We start from the raw sequence: 21,392 nt of genomic DNA, 5'->3' as shown, positions 1-21,392 counted from the left end.
AAGGTCACTAAGATTTCAGCAAACTTTTTTGATTAAAAATCCTCTGAAAATATCTCACTGATTCTAATTGAATGAGTAGCTTCTTTTGTGGAATAAATCTCACGAATGTGCAGGGTATAAAGATGAATTAATTAACTTCAATAAATGTTTTATAATATGGCTGCTACTCTGAAAAAATACAAATTATACTGTTACACTAAGAATACTATTCATGTTATTTAAGTAAATAGAAACTTTGTAAGCCCTATTTAGATAAACCTTAAAAAATAAAATACACTGGGATCAAATAAACACCTGTTTAGTCTATTCTTTTTCTGGACTACTGAAGACTGTTTCCCAGGAAGCCTTTAAGACTGTTTTCCGGAGCCTCCCTGGTGGCGTAGGCGGTTGATCAGTGCAGCGCTGTGAAGCTGTCCACAGCCTCTGCAGTGCTGGTTCTATCCCAGCTGGTCAGCTAGGGTCCCACATGGCGTGGCAGACCTCTCCTATCTCGCCCGCTGCCCCCTCAGCAGTGTATTTTGTCAGTCTGCCTGTTCTGTTCCCCGCTCTGCCTCTGGTGAATCCTCTCAGCCTCCCGTGCATCTGGCCTGTACCCTGGCTCTTGTATAAATAAAATAAATAAATAAATAAATAAATAAATAAATCTTTAAAAAGAAAAAAAGACTGTTTCCCAGGAAGATGTCAAGAAAGAGCAAGAACTCTAACTTCCTGCTTTCCTGCTCCCCTCTTCCTTCTACACAAAAAACACTGCACATATAACATCTTATTTTAACATTGTCAGTCATTTTTTTCTTATTTGATTTCCCTATTACCATTGAAAAGATCATTTTCTTCCAATCCAGGATTAGGGTCTCTATTCCCACTTCCCAACTACTTAAAGTTTTTATTGAATTCCTGCTCTGCTTCATGTAATCTAGCGTGCTGTGGCCTGGACACAGAAAGAACAGTGAAGACTTGGTGACTACCCTGGAGTTTGGTTGAGTCAGGGTCAGACATGTCAAGAATGAGTGCACCAACGTAACTGAGGTAGAACATTTCAGGCAATGCACACAGGGAAGGATGCTATTCTCACCTTACTGAATCTTCCACTCTCCACTTGTCTGACTGACTCCTTCCTCCAGCATATCAACACGCAAACACCACTATCTCCTCTCAATCGAGGCACAGAGCACTTTCTCCTTCATTCATACACTCCCATTTGTGCCTCCTTTACAAACTCGTAAGTCAGAAGAAGCTGACCTTCTATCTCTACTTCTTCATCTAGCATTTGCTCGGGCCACTCTATTTCTGCTCTTTTAGGTCACTGTGCCTCGCCATGGACTGTCTTCCATGTCTTCACCTCTCTCTTCACCTTAACTTAGCTGTTTGCCAACACATCCAGGGAGCTGTCTGAGTCCACATCAGGGTGGGTTTGGTTGTGCAATCTGGGATATTTGAGTAATTTCTATATAAAAGTTAATATGACAGGGCCTCCCTGGTGGCACAAGGTGTTAAGTCGCAGCATTATGAAGCTATTGGCAGCCACTGCGAACAAGTTCAATCCTTAGCCAGGGAGCTGACCCACATGGCGAAGCAGACCTCTCCTGACTCTCCTGCTGCTCCCCTCAGCAGTGTATTTCAGTCAGTCTGCCTGTTCTGCTCCCCACTCTGTCTCTGCTGAATCCTCTCACACTACCCCACCCCCACACCTCTGGCCTGTACCCCAGTTCTTGTATGGATAAATATTTAAAAATTAAAGTTAACATGACAAAAGAACCAGGGATACCCATGTCATTAGCACAACCTAAAATATGAAAAAAAAGAAAAAACAAAAACCCACTCAGTTTTAAAAGTCCAGCACTTTATTCTCTTCCTCTCTAGTCCTGGTTCTAAAATAATGGTTCACATTTTCTCCACACATCTTTTTTTTTCCCCCACACATCTTTTTCATAACATCCATCCTAAATACTTTATACACACACATCCAAAGTCTCCCGTCATGGTGGTTTTCATTACCTTTACCCTCTGACAAAACACTAAATGGGAATTTAAAAGCCCCAGGTGAAAATTTAAGGATGTCATCCTTTACTCATTAGTAGGAAAATGTATATAACTAAGAAATAATTAAGTCAATGTAATTAATAATTAATTCAACATAAATTAATTCCCATTGGTCAGTTATTTCAAGGAAGACAGCTGACTTGAACTTGTATTGCCTGATCACCGACATGATACTATAAGCTCCACTTACTTTCAGGCTTTGCATCTGCGGCTGCATGGCGCATGCTTTTCAGCTGATTTTGAACTCGCTGCAGTCTCTGCACTGCATGAAACAGCTTTAAAATACAATTAGACCCATTACTTGTTTTGTTTATTGAAACCCACCCCTAGATAAGCAATGAAAAATATAGGTCTGACATATTTTTGTGACATTAAAGGAACTAGAAGAACTGAGAAAACTACTGTGTCAAACCCAAAATTTAACTAGTTCTCTCAATACCTTTTCATGTCAATGACATGAAAATTTGAGAAAATTTCTCTTTAGTTATTTGTTGAATCTGGTGGCCAAGGAAAAATACTTGCTAAAGAAATATATGCCTCAGGTTTTCTTAATTCTAAAGAACACTAACATTCTAACAAACGATGTCCCTGAATCGGGAGCTGATATTAAGGAATCACTCCAGGCAGCTTCCTGCTGCAATCAAACTACGTGATGCAAGTCAAGCTCCAAGGAGCCAAACACCTCAACTGCCCATTTTAGCAGCAAATGGAGCAGATATGAAATATATTTTTACTGTAGACATCTACTCAGTTTGAAGATAGACTTTTAATAAAATAGAAGTAATTCCTTCTAGCTAGTTAAGTTATTTTTTCTTTAAGGCAAAGTCTAAAGATGTGGCCCATGGGTGATGCTGAGCCTTTTCATGTTTACTTGCCTCAGAGTAAAATGTACAGGATACTGTCATCAGGGGGCTAGAAAGGATATTCTCATAGCCCCGGAGTTTCAGGACACTGTTGGGAGATTCTAGTGTTTCATCAACAATCTTACAACTTAACATTATGATGAATGTTCTGTAATGCTGGAACAACATGAATTAAGCATGAGCCAAAAGACAGTGTGTTTACACATATGGAGTGCAGAACATAAAAGGTGGTAATGTTGCTGCTGACACCGCAAAATACTCAAGTATTCCATCGTGTCAACAAAGAGAAACATGAGCTTACACAATTCTACACTTCTTTCCTCACACTGGAATTTTCAGAAGGAACTATTCATGAGAAAATAAACTTTCATGTGGATACCTGATTCTTTTGTTCCTGTTTCTGTTGTGCAAGAAATTCTTCTCTCTCCTTTTCAACGCGAAGTTGCCTTGCTATTTTAAGCATCCGTTGATGATTCTGAACTGTCTCCACCTACAGTAAGAGGATAAGTAGTACATGTTACTGTCAGACTTAAGAAAGACATTAGCCATGTCATGTGACGCAGACATCCACTTATCATTTCCTTTTGGTAAACAGTACTCCCTGGAGATGACAGTAGGCTCTAGACTCCAGTAAAGTTTTGGGCCACTGCCTAGGGAGATTTCCTTTCTGTGGACGTTATTTGAGCCTGTCCTCAGATATACACCCATGCTTTCCTTAATCTTTATTTGCATTCCTAAATCTTTGCAAGTCCTCGGGACTTGGAGCCAAAGTCTTACAGCGCTATTTCTTGCCTTACCCTTTTCTTCAAACGTTCTACTCTCTTAATGAGTTGATCCTTTTCTTCCTCCATTGCACCGATATCCTAAAAAAGTAGTCCAGAAGATATTATAAGAACAAGCATTTTTCCATAGAATACAGACACAGTTTTTATGTGATTCTGCATCTACCATTTTCATCTCTTGCAACAAAGATCTCTCGGGATGAAGGGCATTTCTATTTGCTCCCCACCCGCAACTGGGGTTTTTTTACATGGGGTAATTATTTGGCAGCTTGGTGTTCATCTAGAAAAGCAGGCTATAAAACTGGTTATAACCTAGCAAGGTAAAACTGCTAACCAGCACATTTGTGTTTTGATTCCAAATATGGGTATGTGATTTTTCAAAAATCTTCTATAATGGAAAGTGTGTCTAAAAACACAAACGGAACTGCTGACATCCTATCTGCTGTGGTAAATGCCAAATTATATATTCTGCCAATTTTCCATCATAATCATTTTTAAGGCTATGCTGTTTTCAATCATAAATTTGTTCCTGGTTTGGTCAATTAGCCAATTCCTTTCCCCAAAACAAAGACTTCAACTTCAAAGTGACCTTTCTTTTAATTAGTTCCATAATTTTTTTTAAAGATTTATTTATTTATTTATACAAGCAGTGGGTACAGTCAGAGCGTGGGAGGGCGAGAGAATTCACCAGAGCCAGAGCTGAGGACAGAACAGGCAGACTGACGAAGTACACTGCTGAGGGGAGCAGCGGGCGGAAGGAGAGGTCTGCGCGCCATGTGGAACCCTCGCCCGTTGTCTGGGGATCAAACCGGTGCTGCAGAGGCTGCGGGCAGCTTCACAACCCAGCGCTCAACCGCTGCGCCACTGGGGAGGCCCTCCATAATATTTTCTTTTTTTTTTTTTTTTTAAAGATTTATTTATTTATTTATTTATTTATACAAGCACTGGGTACAGCTGGAAGCACGGGAGGGTGAGAGAATTCACCAGAGCCAGAGCAGGGAGCAGAGCAGGCAGAAGGACCGAAGTACACTGCTGAGGGGAGCAGCGGGCAGCAGGAGAGGTCTGCGCGCCATGTGGGACCCTCCTCCGGTGGCCGGGGAGCAGCCGGGGATCGAACTGGCGCTGTAGAGGCTGCAGGCAGCTTCACAACCCAGCGCTCAAACGCTGCGCCACCAGGGAGGCCCCCATAATATTTTCTAAGGAAAAAAGCGAACAAACAAAAATCCTTCCGAAACCTAAAAAACTAATAGCCTGATGATCACAGCGATACTAACAGGATACTCAGTAGTGAACAATATTTGGGAAGACAGGCACTCGCACTCATTACTGATGGCATTGTACTGAAGAACAATACCAAGTCTCAAAATTAGTGTGTATGCCTTCTGGCCCAATCATTCTGTAATGCCTTCTCTGGGAATTTGTCCTAAAAAAATATTCATGAAAGGTCACATACCTCTCCACAAGAATTCTCACAGATGCTAACTCTATCTAAAATTTGGAAATTACCCAATGTCTAGAATTATTAAATAAACGACAACACAATACAACAAGTCATTACAAATGTTTAACGACATGAGAAAAAAATCATGATATGACATTACTTGAAAGAAGCAGATTACAACATTTATTTATAGTACAATACCAAGAAAGAGATTTAAATATATTCACTAAAATGTCAACAGTAGGTATTTCGAGTACATGGGATTGAGTGAATTATTTTCTATGTCTTGCTTAATAATACTTTGAAGACTATGTTAAAAAATACTTTGGTAATAATTAATGAAATTAAAATTATAGACACTAGATAACTTTATCATTTTTCTCCCACTAGATATGAGTTCATCTTTCATTCTTAATGCCTTCAACAAACTCTTGGTGAAAACTTACCATGTTCAGAGCACTATGCTATAGTATAGAGTGAACAAGATATATAGATATAATCCTTGACCTCATATGAATTAAACTTGGGAAGACAGCTATTAGAATATTGTATGTATAGTAAGTGTTATGAAACAAAAAGAACTGCGGGAACTAATCTATCTAGGGAATCAGGGAAGACTTCTCTAAGGAAGCAACTTCCAACGTTCCCCGACTGAATGAGAAGATAAAACTGGCAATGATAATTCAGGAATGCTAAAAATTCAAAATCCATGAAATTGAGAACTAGTAAGAGTTTGTAGAAAGAACCTAAATGCCTGGTGTGAATGTAAAAATGCTTTTTTTTGGAGAATATTAAGTAGGATGCATCAAATTCCTAAAAATTTCCAAATGCTTTAATAAGCAATTCCATTTTTAGAAATTTATTTTAAGAAAACAATCACAGGTGTAAAAAAAACTTATGTAGAAGATAATCATTGCATTATCTATAACCAAAAAAAAAAAAAAATGAGAACAAAACAACTTCCACACTATTGAATATTATTTAGTTATTAAAATAACTAAATAATAAAATTATTTAGTTATTAAATATTTTTAATAAATAGAAAGATAAAAAAGAGTATATGTAGTCTTGACTCATAATGAATTAAAAACAAAAATGCTAGCTCTACCATTAAAATCCAAAAAATATGATTATAGTTTCTTTTCTTTACCCTTCTTATTTCTGCTGTAGAAAATCCAGATGTCTTGAGCTGCTCACATTCTTTATGCAAAGTTTTAAAGGCTTCCATCAACTCTTCATACTAAAAGGACAAGTTAGAAAGTTACAAACTAATGACCAAATCTAGTAGGCTTTTCTGAATTAAGTTATCTGTTAACTTACAGCAACTACTTACATCATTGCAGAACAGCACAAAAATACATCCTGAAACATTTATGTGAGACACAAAAACACTGGTGTTTATAATCTGGTCACTGACTACTTCTCTAGCTTCCTCACTGATTACTTTCCTACCTCACACTGTATACCTTGGCTATGTTGAATCTTCTTTCAGGCCTAGGAAGACACCAAGCTTTTGCCTTTAGTTTATACACCTCCATCCCGCCGATAACACTCTATGACCTTCTCTACCTTAACTTGGGTAATGCTCATTCATCCTTCAGGTCTCAGCATAGATACCATTTATATTCAGAGAAGCCCACTCCAGTCCTGTATCTATCCTATTATCAGAGTATCATGATATCAGGGTATGTATCATGTAAAATTACAATTGCCTAGTTACTGGTCTGTCTCTAGCATAGTAAGAGCCATAAGGACAAAAATCATATTGCTGGGCCTCCCCGGTGGCGCAGCGGTTGAGCGCTGGGTTGCGAAGCTGCCCGCAGCCTCTGAGGCACCAGTTCGATCCCCGGCTGCTCCCTGGCCACTGGAGGAGGGTCCCGTATGGCGCGCAGACCTCTCCTGCTGCCCGCTGCTCCCCTCAGCAGTGTACTTCTGTTCTTCTGCCTCCTCTGCTCCCTGCTCTGGCTCTGGTGAATTCTCTCACCCTCCCGCGCTTCTGACTGTACCCAGTGCTTGTATAAATAAATAAATAAATCTTAAAAAAAAAAAAATCATATTGCTTGTATACACTTGACTATCTCTGGAGCCTAGCAGTGTACATAGCCAATTTGGGTGTTGAATAAAAAATAGTTCAGTGAATGAAAAAAAAAAATCCAACTATTACCTAAAAATTTTAAAAAGTAGTTTTTCATGGGCAATGGCAGGAAATTACTATTTTCTTGCCTGATCATATCTAAAAATCTGTAAATTAATCATTCTAAAACTCTTCATTCAAAAAGACAATGTGTATATTTTACTGGGGTTTCTGCTAATGACTGGCTAAATGTGTAAATCATTTTATATGTACATCTCAAACATGTTTCAAGAACAAACATACCTCTATTATTGTCACTAATTCTTCCACTAATTAGTAGAGTATGTTTAGTAAAAACTATGCATAAACTTCCTGCAGAGGAATTAGTTTTTATCAAATTTATTGGTGGGGCAGAGTAGGAGAGACTATTTCACATTTACACTCTATTTCCTACATTATATGAAACCCTCAAGGGCAAGGAGAGGTGGTCTCATTCCACTGTTCTTCTCCCATAACATTTGACATTATTTGCGCAAAACTTTCAATCCTAGAAACATCTTAAGAGATCAATATTCACTCTATTTTCAGTGACGACCATGGTTACCACAAATAACAGTACTTTGGATGAAATTTTTTTTTAAAGATTATTTATTTATACAAGCACTGGGTATAGTCAGAAGCGTGGGAGGGTGAGAGAATTCACCAGAGACAGAGCGGGGAACAGAACAGGCAGACCGACAAAATACACTGCTGAGGGGAGCAGCGGGCGAGATAGGAGAGGTCTGCTGTGCCATATGGGACCCTCACCAGAGGCTGGGGATCGAACTGGTACTGCAAAGGCTGCGGGCAGCTTCACAGCCCAGTGCTCAACCGCTGCGCCACCAGGGGAGGCCCAATATGAAAATATTTGGATAAAAAAAATTTGGAGCCCACGCCAAACCCTGGAGGAAAGCATAGATAGCCAAGATGTGAAACCTGTCTCCACAGATCTCACAATCTATTAGGAGTGACAAGTCGACAAACTACTCACAAGTAGCACAAATCAGTCTGTGTACACACTCTGGAGTAAAAGAACAAAGTGCTAAACAGAGGCACTTTTCTTAAAATCAAAGTCCTTTGAAATTTTAAACCTGAATCCTTTCTTTCCATAGTCTTTGATCAGCAATGTGCTTTGAAATCCCAGGACCAGGAGCCAACTAGTCAGAATCCTCAGTAGTTAATGCCAGAACCCATTATCACGACACTCTGGTAGGGAATGTGCACTGAAATTTTAAATTCCAGGCTCCTTTTCTGTCTTCTCTCTGACTGGGAAAGCCTTTGAGATCTCAACACCAGCTTCTCTGCCCACACACAACCCACGTGGGAGGATCCCATTTCCAATTTGCCAGGACTAGTGTTAATTTATCCCTTTTGTCCTGGTGTAATTATTATGATAGCTCCTTTCTCTCAGATTTGGATGACAAACTGTATAGTCACCTAACTGATGAGCAATTCCGAACCCAGGATCCTACTTACCCACAATTCTTAAGGAATACATTATTCTAAAATCCTAATTTCAGGAATTTTCTATTCATTTACCCTATCAGTAATGATATTTATGTGCAAAAATCACTATTTTAATACATGATTATGCTTGAACATTAGCTGATGACAGTTAGCTTTTGGTGCCATCTGAAACTACAGAAACAGCAAATAAAGGAAAAAAGAGATTAACATGTATTTGAACATGTGCACCTTGAAATCCATTACAGATACCATTTATGTGTTGGATACCTGTTTGTTGGTATCAGCCACGATTTCATCCTGAAGAAACTCACTTGGTACCTCAAGTTTTATTAAAAAACGAGCTAAGTATGCTCTTTTCTTCAGTTCATTAGTCCTCTGAAGAAGCCAGTGGAGAACTGGGTAAATTACAGGTTTACTTCCAATCACCAGGCCCTGACGAAAGGTACTCCTATAAAAGAAAATAAACACATACACACATACAGAAGCTTGTAAGTTAACTTAGAAAAGCAATAGCATTTGCTCAAAATATGATTTATCATTTCCTGCCTGCTTTCCATTACAATTTTAAAAAGATAAAAGCAAAGCTATTCTAAAGTCCATATATACATTAAGCATAAAATTATGCTGTGGGCTTCCCTGGTGGTGCAGAGGGTTAAGACGCAACCTTATGAAGCTATCCACAGGCACTGCAGCACAAGTTTGATCCCCAGCCAGGGAGCATCCCACATGGCGCAGCAGACCTCTCCTGACTCTCCCGCTGCTCTCCTCAGCAGTGTATTTCAGTCAATCTGCCTGTTTTTGTTCCCCACTCTGTCTCTGGTGAATCTTAGCCCCACACCTCTGGCCTCTACCCCAGTTCTTGTATGCATAAACATTAAAAAAAATTAAAATCATGCTGTTAACATGTCACTCGGGTAAGTGGGGAGGTTGTGCTGAACCTTTAACCAGTATAGTCAGCCTTAACACTTCATTGTTTTTTATCAAGGATAGCAGATAAATGAGAAAGTGAACTGGGTTTATCTGTCTTTTTTTGATTAGGAGGAAGAATTGACTTGCTTCAGAAATTAAAAGTTGTGCATGAAATTAAAAGTTCAAGATTATCTTGAGATTCAGTGTCTGAGGACTAGAGAGACTAAGTCTGGCCTAGGAAGACTAATGGTGCCATCAAGGTTTGGCTATTAAAGCACAGTTTTAAGAAAGCAACAAGCGGTAAGATTCTTACATGTCTGTGGCATTTCCTGGTGGTTTGTATTTAAGGATACCAAGAAGGCTCAACATCCGTTTGGCTGTCTGCTCTGGCATCTCCTCTCTGATATCAACAACTTGCTAACAAAGGAATTGAAAAATATGTTATTGTTGTATATTTAACAATGAACAATATTTAAACTCACTGACAAAATTGTACTAACAGAGCATAAAAGGTCTCTTCATAAGACAGATTAAGTATAGAGGCCCCAGATTCCATGTGAGGGTACGTACAAGTCAGGTCAGGATTCATATCGAAAATGTCAAGCTTAAAAAAATCTCCAATGGAAAAGACCAGTGTATATGAGGCGTGAGCTGACTTGCAGTACAATAAAGCCTTTTGTAAAAGCATTTTCATTCCAGCACCAAATCTATTTATGTCTGAAAGTAGAGAAACCGTTTCCAAATAAGGTACAAGTAGATAATTTAATTTCGAGCTGGTAAAGAACGCTTAAAGATAATTTACTATTTCTATATAGACACCAAAAATAAGGCCTGGAGAGGTTCATAATTTCCCTGAGACTCAGACCACAAACTGACTTTGCTGCCACCCTTTTCATCATAGAGGAAGAAAGAAGAAACTCTTACCTTTGGGTCAATCTCAGCAAGAACATCATTGAGAACTTGTAAGAGTTGCATTGGCTCCAGGGAATCAAAGGTGATTAAGTTATAGTTCTTCCTAAAAGGCTCCTTATTGAGACTGTCCACAATGAATTTGATCTGATCGCTCATAATTAGGTCTTACAACTTAAATGAGAATAAAAATAGAGAAAAAAGGCCTCAGTATTGACAAGTTTTGGGGGGAAATCAGCATCAAGTTCATAGGAAATAGGCGTGAAAAGTATAATTCTACATGACATAGAAAGTGCCATGAAAGAGTTATTTTATTGAAAGAAATCGGACTGTGAAGACTATATGATGAAAGCTGCAGTATGTTGTATTAACATTTGATGCTGAATGTTTTCGCACAGCATCTGGTGTGGTAACAATCATCTGAAATAACACTGAGTTACCACAGACAAATGCATAATAAACCCAACCTATTATAATAAATAATAAATCCTAACATCTCTCCCATTCAGCTTTAAATTCTACTCAGGGCTAAAAACTTGTTAGACTGCAGAGAGGCTTCTAATTTCTGCTTGCTTTTTTTTGTTTCATTGCTATTCATTTATTCAAGTTTTTTTATTTCTATTTCTGTTTTTGGAGGTTTTCATTGTAGAATAAACCTTGGCTTTCACTGATCCTTTTATCTTTTTGTTTTCTATTTCTGCTCTTCCTTTACTATTAATATTATCTTGCTGTGAGTTCACCGTTAGTCTGATCCTTTCCTACCTTCTTGATATAAAATATTTATTCACTTATTCATTTATTCATAAATATTAAAATATTTATTCACTTTATTCATTTATTCACTTATTCACTTTCAAATATTTTTTAAGTTTAAATTTATTTATTTATTTATTTATTTAAAAGATTTACTTATTTATACAAGAACTGGGGTACGGGCCAGATGTGCGGGAGGGTGAGAGGATTCACCAGAGACAGAGCGGGGAACAGAGCAAGCAGACTGACTGAAATACACTGCTGAAGGGAGCAGCAGGCGAGACAGGAGAGGTCTGCTGCACCATGCGGGTAACTCTGTGGCCAGCAGGGATAAACCCGCGCTGCAGAGGCTGACCAACAGCTTCACAGTGCAGTTCTCAACCGCCTGCGCCACGAGAGAGGCCTGTTTTTTTTTTATTTTAACTTTGGGGGTTACACTTTTGCACTTCCATAGATGCACATTCTACTCACCCTCGACCAATTCTTTTCTTCTTTTTTTAATAGCAGCCCGTGCAATTCCAGATTTCTGATTTCTCTTGAAACTCAGATCTGGTAAGTCTGGGCCCATGATTACGCAGGGCCACCAACCAAAGCTGTATAGAGGCTGTACTCTTTAACTGGGGCACAAGCTCTTTGGTTCTGTTTGGTTTTCCTCCACCAAGCATTTCTCACCCATTTGTGTTATCAACTTGGTCTTGTAGGCAGAGGCTTCTCCAGCCCCTGAGAAACTCAGGCCTTTATTTCCTTTGCATTCAATATGATAAGAGCCTCATGTTTTCAGTCCCACCTCTCCCATTCCAAATCATCTGTAGCCTTCTCTTAGCCTATAAAATAAAGCCCAGACTTCTTGGGTTTCTAGACTCTCTAGGTCTAGCTCCATTCAGCCTTGCACTCTTTCCACCTTCAGCCAACAGAAATAGTCACTGCTCCCCAAAGAGTTTTGACACCTCTGACTTCCCTCTGACATCTGTTAATACTGTTTTTTCCTCCTAGAAGGACTATTCTCCATTCCCCCCTTTCCAAAAGTGCAAATCCTAAGCGTCATTATTTAATTTTTTTATAGAGGTAACATGTGTTTAGAATACTGTATGCTATTTGTTACCACACCACAGCAACCACCAGAGCACTCCATCATAGGTCAAAGCTAAAACAGCTTTATCCAAGTTCTTTCTCATTGTTTCCTGCATTCATTTATCACTTGTTTAGGGGAATAAATGATAGAAATTTTGCGGGCAGACCATTTTTCAAATTAGTAGATATTTAAATGAATTTTTAAAATTCCAAATGCAATGCTAAAAAATTAAAGAAAAAATTACTTCAGTGTTCCCTAATTGCTTTTAGCCATGAAAGGGGTAGATGCCATTTTATCTAAGATATTAGTGGGGGCCGCTCTGAAATAATAGGTCTCTCAGGTTGAGTGGGTGGTGCTGGATATTAAGTCTAACATCAAAATGTAAAGATAAAATTTTTCCACAATTATGATAAAATTACTAGTAGTTGCATATTTTGGCTTAAAAAAAAAAAAAAAAGCCCCGAGTAACCAATGGAATTTATAAATCTGAGGTTCCCTTTAAGCTATAAAAGAAAAACCTCAATCAAAAATCCACATCACAGAGGCAAGTTTTCCCTTGTTAAAAGTAGTTTACGTAAAAGTCCACGTCATGACCTTCACGCGCATATATATTTAATGATTTAGAAATCATTAGAATCACATTCCTTCTCCTTCAAGAACAAAATTGAGTAACTGTACAAACGTGGCAAATGTCACCAGGAGGGGAAAAGAAACAAGGTGGGTCTCCCCCTAGCCGCCCACCGGCTTTCAGGGGTCACCCGCTAAGGACAGCGAGGTGCAGAACAGGTGGGTGTCTGTGCCCGGCGGGCTCTGCGCTCTAAAATTAGCAAAAGCAATTACTCAGGCCTCGGGGGGCCGGTCGCCGGCTGGGCCACCCGCTCCCCCACTTCGGGACCGAGGCCCCGGCGGGCGGCGTTAAACCAGGACGGGCGCGTCCGGGGCTCGACTCGGCGCAGGAACCCGCCGCCCGCCCGGGCCGGCCCCCGCGGGCCCTCCGCCTCCGACGGCCCCCCACAGCAGGGCGCCCGCCGCCGGGGCTGGGGGGGCCGCGACAGGGGACCCCAAATTCGACGGGTTCCTCGACCCCAAATTCGAGGAGCCGTGCGGCCCCTCCCGCTGGGAAGCAGCCTGGAGGGCAGCGAGGCCGCCCCGGGGCCCGATCCCCGACGTGGGGCTTCCCTGCGGGGACCCCGCGACTCGCTGCACTGTAAAGAGGAGGGGGCGGGAGTTCTATCTCGGGGTTCGGGGGCATTTCCGACCGCGGGTTGGCGAGGTTACCTCCAATTGTCCTCACGAAACCACTTTTCTTTCCCCACCCCCCCAAAAAGCTTTGGGGCGCCAGTGGGTTGCTAGAGATGAGCTCCTTGGTAACGGTTGCTAGGCCGTGGCGTACGTCATTTCCGGCAGGCCGGGCCGGCGCGCTTTCCGGCGGGGCGGGGCGAGGGGCGGGGCGAGGGGCGGGGCGGGCGCCCCGGGCTCGTGGGGAGCGGCTGCCGCGGGCTGGCGCGGGCTGGGGGCGCGTGGGCCTCGGGAAGGGGAGACGGGGGTGGGCCCGGGTGCCGCGGGCTCGAGGGCTGGACGCCTCGGCCGACAGCCTGGAGACCTGCGGAGCTGTCGCGTCTGCAAAGTTGCCGAACGTCCTGCAGTCTGCATTTCACAGACTCTCGCTGGCTCGCCTGTGCAGACCGCGTGCTCGCCCGCCCATCCATTCATCACCCAAAGGCCGACGACGCCCCTGAGGAGGGAGCCTTTGGTTTGGGCTTCACGTTTAGGATTTTGACCCAAGTGTCTGCAAATGCGGTTACGCGTAGGAACGATTGCAGAGGATGGAAAAAAGGAGACATTGCACAGAGAGAGCAGCTTCTGTGTCACATCGTCTGTACTGGGAATTAAACTGTTTTTAATCCAGTAATTAAAAAAAAAGTTGAGAACCTAAAAAAAAAAATCAATGGCCTGAAGACTCCATGAGCGCCTCTTTTAGGCACCTGCGGACATGAATGAAGCCCTCGTGGCTTCGTGAAGGTCACTGTGGGGCAGGCAGAAGTAAGGTCTTCATACCCATCACGGGAGACTCAAACTAGGATTGACAAGGAACCCCAGGACAAAGTCCCAGCCGCCTGGGGGAGACCTGAGGTAGTGACTAGTGTTTTGAAAGCACCCCTATTAGAATGGAGATGATGTCAGCTGGCAATGAAAAAAAGGGAAAACAAGTGAAATTCCTTACACTCTGAAAATTGACTTGCCTGCTTAGACATCTTAGAAGAAACCAACTACAGATTGAGCATCGACTTAGAACAACAAATTCCTCATGAGGCTCTCCCCACATGCCCACACTGGCGCTAGGAAGGCACTGCAGAGCAGGACTTACCCACCTGGTCACGACCTGGTCACAGAGCTGACAGTCTGGTGCAGGAGGGGAGACATCTGACTGAGTAACACCAATACAACAATGCTAAATGCTATATTAAAAGAGCAGCCAGTGATGCAGCACCCAGCTGAAAGTTCCCAATTTTGTGGCTCAAGGGGGCCATACTCTCCAGACAGTTCCATCAGACAAAGTGATATTTAAGGATTAGTGAAATAGGAAAGTGTGGGGGAGGTTTTCAGGCAGAGGGAACAGAACATTCCAGGTCGGGTTCTTGGCTGCCTGCCTTCTGATGATTGAACTATCAAGACAAGGTGCCCCTGCAAGGTACTTGGAGAGCAGACAGACCCATCCCGGCTCACAGACACTCAAGAGCAACTGTAGGAGGCAGCGCTTGGAATCTTGAACAAATAACTGGGAGAAACAACCAAAGATTTACACAAGGGACTGATTCGTGGCGTCTCTGGGCTGGGTGGGCAGCTGCTCTTGGATGCCTGGGCTTGAATTCTGGGTCTACCTTGTATGGCCTCCTCTCTCTGGGCTTCTGTTTCCTCTTTTTAAAAATGTGGCTAGGGCCTCCCTGGTGGCACAGCGGGTTGAGCGCAGCGCTATGAAGCTGTCGGCAGCCTCTGCAGTGCCGGTTTGATTCCCGGCCTGCCAGGGAGCTACCCACATGGTGCGGCAGACCTCTCCTGTTTCACCCGCTGCTCCCCTCAGCAGTGTCTTTGGTCTGTCTGCCTGTTTTGCTCCATGCTCTGTCTCTGGTGAATTTTTTCACCCTCCCATGCCTTTGGCTTTACCCCAGTGCTTGTATAAAAATAAATAAATCTTAAAAAATAAAAATAAAAATGTGGCTAGAAAAATACTTTCCCCAAAGGGCAGATGAGAGAATGAAGTGAGTTAATACAGGTAAAGTGATTAGAATAGTAGCTGACATTGGAAGACCTAAGGACATTTTACCGTTTTTTCTTCTTTTTTAAAAAGTGCAATGATTAGATGACTCCTTCTATAGGATCTACAGATGTAGGCTATAGAAAGATAACACCGTCATACCTAGTAGTTTTTAGTTCCTCCTCTGCCTGTCGATGCTGTCATAGAAACACTATATTTTCAGTTACGAAGATGCAATCCTGTGTATATTCCAGTAAGCAACGGAATCCACTCGCACTCAAACTTGAATGGATTTTATCCTTAATGTGGTTGCTCTGGAACAGAGAAGAATTGGAGGCCAGTTAACATGCTTCCTGGGTTCCATATACTGAGAAGTTAGCAAAAAGAAAGAGACGTGGAAGGGACTGTCCATATTGAGTCCCTGCCTATCTGAGGCCAAAGGAAGTCTTGCTGCCCTGCTCTGATTCACTTAAGTTGAAACCTTGGAGGTTCATGGGGTTCCAGGAGAAACTTCTCAGCAACAACTGTGAAGACACTGCTGGGAAGACATTTCTAATCACAAATCAAACCATGCATGTAAAGATGCCTTTCCCTAAGAATCTTCCTTGTAAACTCTCTTGGCTGCATGCCATTTGCCATTTTTAATGGCTGACAGGAAGTCCTGGTGATGGGAGACAGCTCTCCTGAAAGATTCCCATTCCTACTCTGATGCATTTGTTTTCTAAATAGCTTTACTAAGATATAATTTACCAGCAGACATCATGCTCTTTTAAAGTGAACAGTTTAGGCGCTCTTAGCACTCACCAAATTGTGCAACCATCAGCACTCTCTCATTTCAGGACATTTCCATTGTCCCTAAAAGAAATTCCCTTCCCTTTAGCCATCATCTCCCAGTTTGCTGTGGAAAAAACCCCAGCACTTCCCAGGGCCTGGCCACCAGTAATCTGCTTTCCTTGTCTATGGATTTGCTTTTTTCTGTACGTTTCATATAAACCATAATATATGAGGCTCTTTGTGTCTGGCTTCTTTTACTTAGCATGTTTTCAAAATTCACACATGTTGGAGCATCACTCGGTACTTCACTCCATTTTATGGCAGAATAATCAACCTTTATTGAATTTTTTCTACCTTTTGGTGCTAAGAACCTTCGTGTACATCGCTCCTTTATGGGTAAAGCACTTCCATTGGCTGAGATGAATAGGGTCAGCGATGTGGGTCAGTGGGGCAGGGGCATTCATTCTTGGATTAGTGTTTTCCTTTCAATGTCTGTTAACTTGGCCTCTTGGGTGCCTATGATAATAGACTGCAGGACCCAAGGTTGTGGATTCTCTAGAGCTTTAAGGTTGTGACTACAGACTATAGCTGAAATTGACTTGTCCCTTGATAATAAAACACTAAAATTCCCAATATGTTTCTCACCTGAAGTCCCCTGATAAGAAGATGCTGTTCCGTGGAAATGTGCTGTTAAATGCTCACTGGTCTCCAGTGGAGAAGAGGGTGGGGAAGAGGCGCAGGGGAGGTGAGGAAGGAACCAGAAACTGCCCCCTGCAACTCCTTTATTTCACAATGTAGTTACTGCAAGAACCATCCACAGTCGTGACCTTCTTTCTCGTTATTCAAAGGGGGAGAAATCACCCGGTCTAGTGTATTTTTAAAGACTCCTTTTAGTATAAGATAAAATTAAGAAGAGCCATTACTTCATGTAATTGTGAAGTCTAAGGTTATCCCTACCTTCAGGTATGGCTTGATCTAGGAACTCAATGATGGTCTCTTGACACTCTCCTTCTCTCTGTCTCTTATTGCACTTTCTTCTGAATGGGCTGTTAGTAGCAACAGACTTTCATTCTTCCAACCTAGCAACCTCAGTAAAAAAAAGAATCTTTTCTTCGAATACTTCTAGCAAATTCTCAGGGCCATCTCTCATTGGTCTGAAGTGTGTCAGTCCATTCTTGAATCAGTTGCTATGACTCTTATGGACATAATAATAGACGGGATGAGGGTGACTCCCCAAAAGGAAGGGCTGAATTCTATTACCAAAGGTAAGAAATGCTGTGTAAACATGAACAACTGATGTCCCAAACCGAATGTCAGAAAAGGTAGTGTGTCCTTCAGGCCTGGTAAGCAAAACGAGAAGAGGAAAAAATGAACCTGTACCTATTGTGTGGAGTTTCTCTCCTGGCAAACCTTCTCCCTGCTTCCCATCCAACATGTGATCTTTCCTTGGTGCAGGCTTCCACAGTGGGCCAAATTAGGTCTTCAGCTCACAGCAGACCCGTGAGGTCTACAAATACCTGACGATGCCATGGACATAATATCCCCAGTCCCTTCTCATGTCAGAAGTTCCAAACAAGAACTTTCCTGTGCAAAGTACAGGGAAGCCAAGCCAATTTTCTGGTTTTGGTATTAAATTTAGACCTTTCATTCTGACCAGGAGATATTTCTGGATGCTGCACGAGTATTCAGCAAATGCCAGTTGTCAAGATGCGATCCCATCTGCGGCTACTCTGCATGCTGCCCACTTATCTCATTCTTTTAAAGTTGGGGAAAATGACCCAGGTTCAGGAAGACATTCAGAAGTGGGTTATTCTGATACCCATTCATCGTCATATAATGCCTTTGCCATCTAGGTTACCTGGAGAGAAAAGAAATTAAATTTAAACAGAAACCTGAAATGAATGGTGCAGATATCCTAAATTGTCTGCTCTGACAGTTTACTCTTGTGGGTATGTTCAGGGGCAGAATGTGCTTTTCTAAAAGGTAACCAAACAGATTATATGTGAAACATTCAACTGAATGGATGAGATGCCGGAGGTCTTATTAAATGTATGCCTGGTACTACATTTTTGTCAAATAGTTTTTTTAATGGGTTTTGTGAAATTAATGGGCAATGCAGAGCTGTCAAAATAGTATGTAATTCATAGTAACTCCCTGGTTATCAGGCAGGATTGAAATATAGGAAGCTCCCAGCGTTCTTCCTGGGCTAAGAACAAAAAACCAGGTCACCGCTTACTGAGTACTTACTGTATGTCAGGAACCCTGTTAAATATGTCACATATGTTTCAGAATTTATTAAAATATTCATTTATGTGTGTGCTCCTTCTGTTTCCCCTCCTCTGGAAACAATGTGCCCTGCCTTGAGTTTCGCAAGTTGAAATCAAAAGCTGTCCTCTTCTTTTTTGTAAAGTTCTGAAGTCTTTGAGGGAGATGGTACTGCTGGTCCTCCAGGGGGGTTGGTGGAGAAGGGAAGTTCCTTCTAGAATAAGGAGAGAAGAAAGAGGCTAAGAAGACTGGGAAAGACCAGGGGGTGGTAAGTCTAGGCAGCTTCTAAGAGAGCAGAAATGCCCGGGGAGGCCACAGTGAGAGCCCAGTGGCTTGAAGTATGCCCAGAACTCTTCTCACAAGACTGACATTGAAGCCTTGATGCCACCGGGCCAAAAAGGCCAGGCAACCTGGGGCAGGGGGTGACCCCTGTGGCAGGGGGAGAGGGTAGGCCACTGACAGAGCTCTGCAGGGAAAGGACTCAGGGACCCAGGATATGTGTACAGCAGGGGCAGAGTGCCAGCTGGGAGTTGGATTTCAGTGGATTATTAAATAATACACTTCTTCTTGCAGATCCAGTCATGGGCTAAGTGGGTAAGCTCTGTAGCAGTCAGCTTCCCGGCCCCATAAAGATGGCGCACTCTGGGCAAAGGAGACAGCTGAATAAAGGACTATTTATATAGATGTGGGCGGGGCTTAGAAAACCCACAAAGGCAGCCACTCCTATTCTAGGCTGGAATCAGCAGCAAGAAAGGGTATGGGCACCAGAGGTTCACAGAAGAGCGCAGGGAGAAGGCTGCCTCCCAGGAGCCTTTAGAGGCAGCCAGTCTTCACCCCACTCTCCACCTACCCTATGATCCCTACCTGGCCTCCCATTACTGGGGTGCCAAAGGGACCACCAGGCCCCTGAAAGTCATCCAAGCTGACTGGGCTCCCAGCAGGGAAGTAAATGGAGGAGTGGAGAGCTGGAGGGGGCAGACTGAATGAGTTAGAAATTGAATTATGTGTTGCATGATACCATGAACGACAGGCAGAATGGCCTTATGGAGTTCACCAAGCCTGTGCCCATGTTTTTCCAAGCCATCTTGGCTCCCTCCCAGAAGTTCCAAGTGTGGCCTGGAGTTGGGGCTATTTTCATCCTAGCACACTGCCTCCATCGCATCCTCTCATTGAATCTTCATGACAAATCTGTCAGAACAATATTATTTTTTCTGCTTTTTTTTTTTTTAAGGAAACTGAGGCATGGTGGGTCTGGGTCCCAAAGCCATTTTTATCAACCTACTAAACTGGTTTAAAACCGGCTCTGTAAAGTCTGCAAGAAGGACCATCTATCTGGCTGCTGACGTGGGAGGAAAGGGATTTTCTGTGTGGGAAGGCTGCGTTCACACGCCATCTGGCTTTCTCTGCCTACAAGGGCTCTGCTGAGGAGCCTCTTCCTTCCCAGGTAGGGAGAAGGGCTGGAGATCCAAGCATTTATCTCAGAATCCAAGAGAGGGAGATGGAGAGAAAACACTTGGCTGATGATGGGAAAAAATGTATTTTCATTTCAGATGCCTTTCAAGTTCTTTTTTTCCCAGCTGAGTGTTGGTGTATTTATAGAATTCAGGGGGGAGTATTTAAGGGTAACCAGCAGTAGAGCTGCATTTGGGGCCATCAGGAAGCTTAGAAGCAGCAGGGAAAGGTTGATGGGAGGGGACAAGGAAAGGCCAGGAGCAGCAGGGCACAAATTGGCTTTCTCCTTCATGCTGCCAAAACCTGTTCCCCCTCCTGCGCCAATGACGTCAAATCAAGGTCTATAAGAAGGTTAGAGGTAGGATTATGGAATCAGGATGATGGGCGAATGGAGAGATGCCTGAACAAATGTGGTATGAACAGACAGTCGACAGTTCTTCAGCCAGAGGAAGAAATAAGGTGCTGACACATGTGACAACAGGGAGGGCTGTGAAAGCATGATGCTGACGGATGAAGAAGACACAGACCCTGTGTGTGATCCATGCAGATGAAATCATCTAGATAAAGCAAACCCATAGAGCCAGGATTGGGGGTGCCAGGGGACGGGGGAGAGGAGAATGCACAGCAACTGTTTCATGGATAAGAAAATTCAGAATTTCCTTTTGGGGTGATGGAGTCTTCAGCAGCTAGATGATGGCTGCATAATACTGTGAATGTGATAAATGCCAAGGAATTGTTCCCTTTAAAATGGTGAAGAGCCTCCCTGGTGGTGCAAGGGGTTAAGTCTTAGCACTATGAAGCTATTGCCAGCCACTACAGCACAAGCTGGATCCCTGGCCAGGGAGCTGACCCCCAGTGCACAGCAGACCTCTCCTGTCTCCCCGCTGCTCCCCTCAGCAGTGTATTTCAGTAGATCCACCTGTTCTGCTCTCCATTCTCTCTCTGGTGAATCCTCTCACCCCCTGCACCTCTGGCCTATACCCCAGCTCTTGTATGCATAAATAAAAAATAATTTTTTAAATGGTGAATTTTATGTTTCATGAATCTCACCCCAATTTTTAAAAAATGATGAGTTATCAGGTCTTGAGAGGTCAACCACACACCCTAGGCCTTTGCTCCCTCCAGCTGAAGCCCCCGGCATCTCAAGGCATAAGACCTAATGCATTCAGGGCTCTCTTCTCTCTCTATTCCCAACCACAGGCTTCCCTTACGTTGCTCAGACACACCACACACACCCCAGCCTCGAGACCTCTGCACAGGCCTTTTGTCTGTCTGGCTGTTCTTGCTAGATCTTCC

General features: G+C 42.7%; 1 protein-coding gene across 2 annotated transcripts in view; it reads right to left on the bottom strand.

Moving 5' to 3' along the window:
- Positions 1-10,683, bottom strand: part of IFT81 (intraflagellar transport 81) — a gene marked incomplete at both ends in the record, with an annotated part of 63,541 nt that extends 52,858 nt beyond the window's left edge. Inside the window, 7 exons of one of the 2 annotated variants that reach the window (XM_084253076.1) lie at positions 2,231-2,315; positions 3,283-3,393; positions 3,701-3,766; positions 6,277-6,366; positions 8,974-9,154; positions 9,929-10,032; positions 10,540-10,683. In XM_084253076.1, coding sequence (XP_084109202.1) covers positions 2,231-2,315; positions 3,283-3,393; positions 3,701-3,766; positions 6,277-6,366; positions 8,974-9,154; positions 9,929-10,032; positions 10,540-10,683 — 781 coding nt within the window. Of the gene's footprint in view, positions 1-2,230; positions 2,316-3,282; positions 3,394-3,700; positions 3,767-6,276; positions 6,367-8,973; positions 9,155-9,928; positions 10,033-10,539 lie in introns of those variants that run through there. The other variant, XM_084253077.1, reaches the window with a different exon arrangement.
- Between the last annotated feature and the right edge of the window lie 10,709 nt (positions 10,684-21,392).

The sequence above is a fragment of the Talpa europaea genome, assembly GCF_964194135.1.
Source record: "Talpa europaea genome assembly, chromosome: 14".
Classification (NCBI taxonomy): Eukaryota; Metazoa; Chordata; class Mammalia; order Eulipotyphla; family Talpidae; genus Talpa; species Talpa europaea.
This window is presented reverse-complemented; position numbering and strand designations above follow the sequence as displayed.